Source organism: Bombina bombina, chromosome 5 (assembly GCF_027579735.1).
Source record: "Bombina bombina isolate aBomBom1 chromosome 5, aBomBom1.pri, whole genome shotgun sequence".
NCBI lineage: Eukaryota > Metazoa > Chordata > Amphibia > Anura > Bombinatoridae > Bombina > Bombina bombina.
This window is the reverse complement of record NC_069503.1, coordinates 161716669-161726668: the sequence shown is the minus strand read 5'-3', so window position 1 is coordinate 161726668 and position 10000 is coordinate 161716669. Positions and strand designations below refer to the sequence as shown.

At 35.9% G+C, this 10000-nt stretch overlaps 1 protein-coding gene across 1 annotated transcript in view; it reads right to left on the bottom strand.

Annotated features, from left to right (window-relative positions):
• Window positions 1-10000, bottom strand: part of OBSCN (obscurin, cytoskeletal calmodulin and titin-interacting RhoGEF) — a 937038-nt gene that overhangs the window by 577932 nt on the left and 349106 nt on the right. Inside the window, 1 exon segment of the mRNA XM_053713767.1 lies at window positions 5759-6031. Within this exon segment, the coding sequence (XP_053569742.1) occupies window positions 5759-6031 (273 nt within the window).

Sequence of the window (10000 nt, the reverse complement as noted above, 5' to 3'; positions counted from 1 at the left end):
CTTTCCACAATCCCCAGTCATTCAGCCGAAAGATTATGGAAAGAGAAGAGGACACAAAGGGTATAAAGGTGCCTGAAGTTTAGAGAATGACAAAAAAACAAAATAAGCAGTCTAAAAAAATTAGATAAGGGCAGGTTGTGGACTCTCCATACCTGGAAAGAAAATAATTTATCAGGTAAGCAAAAAATGTTGTTTTCTTTCCAATGGCATGGAGAGTCCACAAATCCATTCTAATTACTAGTGGGAACCAATACCCAAGCTAGAGGACACAGAATGGAAGGGATGGAGAACAAGACAGGCAGACCTAAACAAAAGGCACCACCGCTTGTAAAACATTTCTCCCAAAAGAAGCCTCAGCAGAAATGCAAACCTCATAGAAATAAAAATAGCGGCACCAAGGCTATAAAAGCGCAATAAATCTTATCACTGGTTGACTTAAACTAGGAATCTGCCCGCCGCAAAATATCCCAAACTTGTGGATATATATACAATAAAAATGTAAACCCCTCCTGAGGGTATCAGGTCCCACTAGGTCGCTGATTTCCTAGCCCTTCCTTTGTGATATTTGCTTGACTCTATGAAATATAAGAAAGGACTCACCCTCTAGGGTCTTCTGCTGTGGAGCACGTCCATGTCTGTTAGCCTCATCCGACTGCTGACAGGGAGATGAAGATACAAGAAAAGCAGAGTAACCAACCCTGGTTTTCTACATAGGGGTTAGCATAAATTGTTGGAGGAAAAGTAAGGACTACCTCATCAACCTCCAACCGCTAGTAGCCACCATAACTCTTATTAAAGAGGATTACATGGACACAGCATTGCCCCAATCCTTGCTTGCAGGGAAAGCTACCCATTAAAGGATTAAATACTTGATTTTCTTCAGACACCATCTTCGCACACCTCCTATGATGTACAAAGGCAAAGAATGATTGGGGATTGTGGGAAGTGGGAGGATACTTAAAGCTTTGCTGGGGTGTTCTTTGCCTCCCCCTGGTGGTCAGGAGTTGAATTCCCAATAGTAATTAGAATGGATTTGTGGACTCTCCATGCCATTAGAAAGAAAAACTCTTAAAAACAGGGGCACTTTCATTCATTAAACTTTACATTGAAGCGTCTTTTTTAAAATACTTACCTTTTTCTTTATGAAAGCAGACCTGCGGTCCTCCTTCGACAGCTCCTGCTCTAGTTAGCAGATTGATGACAAATACGGCTTCCTCCAATCATTGTGTGGCGTCACAAGCTGGATGCCTTGGGGGGGAACACAATGATTGGAGGAAGCCGGATTCATCATTGCTGTGCTAAGTACAGCCAGTCGTTTTTCATAAATAAAAGGTAAGTATTTAAAAAATACACTTCAATGTAAAGATTAATAAATGAAAGTACCCTTGTTTCAAGAGTATTTTTAAAATCCGTGCACTTATTCAATAAACTTTACATTCATTTTAATCAAAGTTTAACTTCACTGTCACTTTAAAGTTGTTGGTCAACCAGTGATTTTATACAGTCTGCTTGTTAATAAAACAAATGATAATAATTTAATGAAAATATGTTATGTATGTTGTTTAGATGAAAGGCAAATTTGTTTAAAAGACTATCACACAAAACAAAACACTGGTGTGGAGTCACTACAATGAGATATGCCTCCCTGAAGAACTAGGTGTTACTTAATTCAATATTCTTCTTTAAAAATAACAGACTGTGGAATTTTTCATCTGACTAGAAGTTGCAAGTGTAAGCTGGTGCCTGCAATAGTTTAAAAAAAAATTTCATTCACACCAAGCACAAATTCATCCTATTTCCCTTTACTTGTGAGAGAACCATTAATTACAGAACATCTCATATAATAACTAGTTCCATTTGCAATACAGCACCTTACTGCTTATGCTGCTAGTTCCCTACCCAATAGAAACCTTCTCATATAGAAATATATATACTTTGCTAGAAGTTAACTTTTTGCATGTGTTGGGTAGCACTTGTTTTACAAGTTGAAAGTAAAAAGCTTGCGACACGTGCAAAGAGTTGTAATTCAGATATTTTCCCCATAGACTTTAATGGAGCACACAAACTGAAAAAAAACTAACACCTATACTCACACACTAACAAGCTGAGCTATTAATATTGTAAATTCCAATGTTCTTCACATTAAAATATATGTAATATATACATTTCAATATATTTTGCTATATACATCTGTATATATACCTGGATATGTTTATACAGATATATAGGTATAGATACATATTAAACAAAAATTATTCAGATATATACAGAAATATTACATTTATTTATATGGAAAGAACTTTGGAATGTGCAATATGTGAATTGCAATATCGCTATAAGTCGTTTGTGTGCTACTGCTCCAAGTTGATCATTTGAACAAGAGTTTCTGGAATGGAAAGGATACTAGTAATTTGAGAGGTCCTGGATTGGAAAGGAATTTAGTTATACGAGAGATTCTTGATTTTAAAGTAAACTACTTATATGAGGGGTTCTGGAGTGGAAAGGAAACTTGTTATATGAGAGGTTCTGGAGTGGAAAGCAAACTAGTTATATGAGAGGTTCTGGAGTGGAAAGCAAACTAGTTATATGAGAGGTTCTGGAGTGGAAAGCAAACTAGTTATATGAGAGGTTCTGAAGTGGAAAAAAAACCTATTTATATGAGGGGTTCTGGAGTGGAAAGCAAAATAGTTATATGAGAGGTTCTGGAATGGAAAAGAAATTAGTTATATGAGGGCTTCTGGAGTGGAAAGGAAAAAGTTATATGAGGGGTTCTGGAGTGAAAAGAAAACTAGTTACATGAGAGGTTCTGGATTTTAAAATAAACTTGTTATATGAAAGGTTCTGGAGTGGAAAGGAAACTAGTTATATGAGGGGTTCTGGATTGGAAAGGAAACTAGCTATATGAGAGGTTCTGGAGTGGAAAAGAAACTAGTTATATGAGGGGTTATGGATTGGAAAGGAAACTAGTTATATGAGAGGTTCTGGAGTGGAAAGGAAAATATTTATATGAGGGGTTCTGGAGTGGAAAGCAAACTAGTTATATGAGAAGTTCTGGAGTGGAAAGGAAACTTGTTATATGAGAGGTTCTGGAGTGGAAAGCAAACTAGTTATATGAGAGGTTCTGGAGTGGAAAACAAACTAGTTATATTAGAGGATCTGGAGGGGAAACAAAACTATTTATATGAGAGGTTCTGGAGGGGAAACAAAACTATTTATATGAGGGGTTCTGGAGTGGAAAGCAAACTAGTTATATGAGAAGTTCTGGAGTGGAAAAGAAACTAGTTATATGAGGGGTTCTGGATTGGAAAGGAAACTAGTTATATGAGAGGTTCTGAAGTGGAAAATAAACTAGTTATATGAGGGGTTCTGGAGTGGAAAAGAAACTAGGTATATGAGGGTTTATGGATTGGAAAGGAAACTAGTTATATGAGAGGTTCTGGAGTGGAAAAGAAACTAGGTATATGAGGGTTTATGGATTGGAAAGGAAACTAGTTATATGAGAGGTTCTGGAGTGGAAAATAAACTATTTATATGAGGGGTTCTGGATTGGAAAGGAAACTAGTTATATGAGAGGTTCTGGAGTGGAAAAGAAACTAGTTATATGAGGGGTTCTATATTGGAAAGGAAACTAGTTATATGAGGGGTTCTGGATTGGAAAGGAAACTAGTCATATGAGAGGTTCTGAAGTGGAAAATAAACTAGTTATATGAGGGGTTCTGGATTGGAAAGGAAACTAGTTATATGAGGGGTTCTATATTGGAAAGTAAACTAGTTATATGAGAGGTTCTGGAATGGAAATTATATTTGTTTACTTTCCAATTCAGAAACTCTTCTATAACTAAACTTCCTTTCCATGCTTGGACCTCTCATATAACAATTGAGGTAAATGGAGAACTAAAAAGAAAGAGACTGCATGTTAGTGACCCCTGAAAGGAAGGGCGCATGTGTAGAGTGGCTGTCTGCATCCTATCAAATTACTTTTTGTGGGTGTTGGCGTTTAATTATCTGGTTGCAGATGCACACTGGCAGGTTTCTCCAGCCCTTAAGACACTTTTTATGTCTTCAATCTTTTTCAGTGATATTAATAAGTCTGCCTGATCTTTTATCTATCATTTTAAAATATCCTTAGATTCAATAGGGAGAAATAAAGTTTAACTCTTCTTTAAATATACAGCTGCTTTCCCAGGTAACTTGGGGCTTACCCTTCAATCAAAAAAGGCAGCAGATGTGAGCACATTTTTTTCAATTATTAAATGTTACTTTAGGACTTCTACAGATTGTATACATTAGAAATAGTGTCTTGTAATGCAGTGTAAATGAGATCTTCCAACATCTGTAACACGTGATTTTTGAATAATCAAACATGTTTTTAAATGACTAATTTTTTTGTGGTTTGATACCTTTAAAGAATTGCAAGTATCTTGTTTTTCTCTTTTGGATCTAGGACTTACACCATTCTTGAAAAAATGGTCACACTGATTAACATAAATATACATAAATAATTGTGTAGCAATAATAGGGATGCTTTTAAATTATGATTTGACTCCCACGCACTTAATAGCAGTTTCACAAAAACAGGGGATTCATTTTTAACATTTATTATCTACTTTTGGCATTTTTAAATGTATTAAAGGTTTTTTTTTTTTTTTTATAGCTGTACCTAAATTAAAATAATGGTTTGCTTTTCTGCCTTTCATGGTTCAGTTCCTGTCCAGCTAGCAATTAATCCCATGGATGAATTCATGTTCAAGCCATTTGCTACTGAAATGTTGAGAAAAACTACCATTCAGCAAAATAATTTGGTTAAAATCCATTTAAATGTAACGGACATCTTCTACTTGCTCCATGGTACATATTTTAAAGGGATATGTATTGTATGCAAAAGCTACAAAAACACAACAACAGAATACTGTAAAAGAACTTCATAAGATCAGAAAAAGAGGTTCATGCATAAATGACTAAAGCTGCCTGTACTGGTGTCTAAAGAGAGTGACAAGTTGTACATTAACAAGCTTTGACTTTGCATCTCTTGCTTGTGTTAGCAGAGCGCATATAAGAAACAATCATATGACGAGCATCCCCAAGAAACCCTATATTTCACCATGACAGCACCCTTCACAGACCACAGGTAGTGGCTTAAATAGCAATGTTACACTACTTGATTTTAAAGAAAAAAGTGAGATATTTTTTTTCTTTATTATTCTTTTTTATGTCACCTTTGCAATAAAATATTTTTAAAAAAGCGTATTGTCCCGTTTAACCCTTTGAGTGCTAAGCAATTTCCCACCTGGGTGCTAAGCTGGATTTGAGGTTTTTTAATTTTTTATTTGTTTAAATATATATTTTTTTAACTTTTTTATTTATTTTTTTAAATCCCCAAGACATATACCGTTGGAAAGGTTAGGCGATTACCTTTTGAACGGTAAGTCTTGGGGGTCTGTAGCTGTTTAGATGCCTGAGATACAGGCTTCTAAGCTGCATGCCCCATTTTCCTATACTGTCCATTGTAAATTTTCAATAAAGCCACTGCACAAAACGTGAAGCCCTGGAGATGCCTGTCACTATACAGGCCCAATCGACGGGGTGGGAGTCTATGGGAGCCCCGAGATTGCCCTCAAGGTGGGTGAGTGCTAGTGACGGTTCTGAGCCGTCGTCAGCACCCAACTGGGAAAATTTGTGACGGCTCAGAGCCATCGTTAGCACTCAAAGGGTTAATCAAGGCTTCCTAAACAGTAAGTAGTGACAATAAGGAGTATACCTTTTACATGGAGCTCTGCTGCCGTAGTGTTCTGTCCAACTCTGAAACTTACAAGGCCCATGTCTTCCAGGGACACCTTTTTTAAAGTCAGAGTGTGAATCTTTCCCCGGTGTACACCAATCTCATTCATTTCATTGGATTGTAGTGGAACACCAGCTAGGTACCACTGTACATCTGGGGCATTCTCCTTAGACACTTTACACTTGAAGATAGCATCTTCTCCTTCATCAACAGTAACTTCCTGTAACTGGTCAACTATGAATGGTTCTGGTTCTAAAGAAGAAGATATATTTGGTAAAACAGATACAATATAACTGAGAGAAAGAAGAGTCTTCAGCCAAACGTCATTAAAAACATTTCAAGAGTTAGGTTTGTATATAGAACTTTGATTAGTTACCTGGGAAGTAAAATTTTTGGAGGGGATCAGGTGTTTGTAGGTGATTTTTGTGATGAAAAGCATAATGAAAACTGTAATTTAAATTTATTGGGGCTATTTGTGATGAGGCAGTCATAAACATGGGTTTATTTTTAGCAGATTATGAGCTAGATTACAAGTGGAGCAGTAGTTTGCACTCGCTCATTAACTTCGCTAGACAACAGATTTTTTACCCTGTCAGGTAGCGCGTGTATTACATTTAGAAAGTAAAAAGATTTTGCATGAGCGCAAACCCAATGCATGCAAAAAGCCAAAGTCCGAATATCCCAACTGTGTTAATGTATTCCCCCTTAAATTTCAATGGAGCGTAAAAAGTGGAACACCCAACAAGTCACGCAAACCAGATTGCATTTTCTCAAGTGAGCTTAACACGACTTGAAATATAAGTATTTCACATTCCAATGTTCTTCACATAGCAGAATATGTATTTATTCATAAATATTTTTTTAATATATATAGGAGCCTATTTACTATGGTGCAAGCGGGCATGATCCGATATAGCGGATCATGTCCACTGCACATTGATAAATGCCGAAAGATAGGGATATCTATTTAAAGATACTTAGAACACATTTCCCTATGTGAAGAACATTGAAATGTGAAAAATGTACAGCAAATACAAAGTTAAACACTTTATCAAATATGAATGTTGCATAAATATGATTTTTCATGTTTTTATCTACTTGACTGCAGAGGGCTCCAATGCACATATCTATATCTATATATATATACAGGGAGTGCAGAATTATTAGGCAAATGAGTATTTTGACCACATCATCCTCTTTATGCATGTTGTCTTACTCCAAGCTGTATAGGCTCGAAAGCCTACTACCAATTAAGCATATTAGGTGATGTGCATCTCTGTAATGAGAAGGGGTGTGGTCTAATGACATCAACACCCTATATCAGGTGTGCATAATTATTAGACAACTTCCTTTCCTTTGGCAAAATGGGTCAAAAGAAGGACTTGACAGGCTCAGAAAAGTCAAAAATAGTGAGATATCTTGCAGAGGGATGCAGCACTCTTAAAATTGCAAAGCTTCTGAAGCGTGATCATCGAACAATCAAGCGTTTCATTCAAAATAGTCAACAGGGTCGCAAGAAGCATGTGGAAAAACCAAGGCGCAAAATAACTGCCCATGAACTGAGAAAAGTCAAGCGTGCAGCTGCCAAGATGCCACTTGCCACCAGTTTGGCCATATTTCAGAGCTGCAACATCACTGGAGTGCCCAAAAGCACAAGGTGTGCAATACTCAGAGACATGGCCAAGGTAAGAAAGGCTGAAAGACGACCACCACTGAACAAGACACACAAGCTGAAACGTCAAGACTGGGCCAAGAAATATCTCAAGACTGATTTTTCTAAGGTTTTATGGACTGATGAAATGAGAGTGAGTCTTGATGGGCCAGATGGATGGGCCCGTGGCTGGATTGGTAAAGGGCAGAGAGCTCCAGTCCGACTCAGACGCCAGCAAGGTGGAGGTGGAGTACTGGTTTGGGCTGGTATCATCAAAGATGAGCTTGTGGGGCCTTTTCGGGTTGAGGATGGAGTCAAGCTCAACTCCCAGTCCTACTGCCAGTTTCTGGAAGACACCTTCTTCAAGCAGTGGTACGGGAAGAAGTCTGCATCCTTCAAGAAAAACATGATTTTCATGCAGGACAATGCTCCATCACACGCGTCCAAGTACTCCACAGCGTGGCTGGCAAGAAAGGGTATAAAAGAAGAAAATCTAATGATATGGCATCCTTGTTCACCTGATCTGAACCCCATTGAGAACCTGTGGTCCATCATCAAATGTGAGATTTACAAGGAGGGAAAACAGTACACCTCTCTGAACAGTGTCTGGGAGGCTGTGGTTGCTGCTGCACGCAATGTTGATGGTGAACAGATCAAAACACTGACAGAATCCATGGATGGCAGGCTTTTGAGTGTCCTTGCAAAGAAAGGTTGCTATATTGGTCACTGATTTGTTTTTGTTTTGTTTTTGAATGTCAGAAATGTATATTTGTGAATGTTGAGATGTTATATTGGTTTCACTGGTAAAAATAAATAATTGAAATGGGTATATATTTGTTTTTTGTTAAGTTGCCTAATAATTATGCACAGTAATAGTCACCTGCACACACAGATATCCCCCTAAAATAGCTATAACTAAAAACAAACTAAAAACTACTTCCAAAACTATTCAGCTTTGATATTAATGAGTTTTTTGGGTTCATGGAGAACATGGTTGTTGTTCAATAATAAAATTAATCCTCAAAAATACAACTTGCCTAATAATTCTGCACTCCCTGTATAATTATAACTGTGTTGGTTATGCAAAACTGGGGAATTGGTAATTAAGGGATTATCTATCTTTTAAAACAACAAAAATTCTGGTGTTGACTGTCCCTTTAATTTATCAAATTGATGCTCTCATTTTGTTGAAGTGCATACCTAGATATTCTCAGAGGCATGCACATATCTGGAGGTATGTTCTTTTGCAAAGGATATGGAAAGAACTAAGTAAAATTGATAACATAATTATATTGGAAGTTTTTTTATTGCATGTTCTATCTGACTCACTAAAGATTAATTCAGATTTTTTTCATGTCCCTTAAAAATCAGACATATCAAAAGATAAATTTGTATCAACTTCTAAATCTACAAGCACAAATAATGCCACATAAATAAACAAATTTTACATGATGGCATTTCAAGAGTTTGTATTCATATTTAACACAATTGTGTGATTTTTATCAGTTCCTAGAATGAATCTTCTGAATATATAGATCACATCACCACCTAGAACAAAAGTTGATTAAAGGGACAGTCTAGTCAAAATTAAACTTTAATGTTTCAGATAGAGCAGCAATTTTAAAAATTTTTCCAATTTACTTCCCTTAACAAAATGTGCACAGTCTTTTAATATTTACACTTTCTGAGTCACCAGCTCCTACTGAGCATGTGCAAGAATTGACAGAATATACTTATATGCATTTGTGATTGGCTGATGGCTGTCACATGATACAGAAGGAGTAGAAATAGACATAACTTTGAAATTTGTCAGTGCAATTATATTGTCTTTTTATCATGCAATTGTTGATTATGCAAATCTACTGTAGTTACTGGTCCTTTCAATCAATTCCTACAGAATCTCTAAAGGTTTATATCTTTGGACTTCTGGATTTTGCTGACTAGATCAATAAAATGAAAAGAACATGAAGCCCATATTATTTTTCTCTTGCGATTTGGATAGAGTTCTTAACAATTTACTTCATGTTCAAATCTGCTTTATTTTCTTGGTATAAGGGGCAGTAATGCACTACTGGGAGCTAGCTCAAGACAAGAGTCATACGTTTGCAGCCACAAATTAGCAACTAGACAACTAGCAACTAAAAACAAACTAAAAACTACTTCCAAAACTATTCAGCTTTGATATTAATGAGTTTTTTGGGTTCATTGAGAACATGGTTGTTGTTCAATAATAAAATTAATCCTCAAAAATACAACTTGCCTAATAATTCTGCACTCCCTGTATATATATATATATATATATATATATATATATATATATATATATATATATATGTATTTAGGTGTTTACATGTGTATATACTGTATGTCTGTAAATACATATATACATATATAAATACATATGTACACACATAAATACATATATATATATATATATATATATATATATATATATATATATATATATATATATATATATATACATACATACATATACATCATTAGACATATATATGTTTGTGTCTCTGTGTTAAAGCCCTTTGCAGCTTTTTTTTTTTTCTAACACCTGA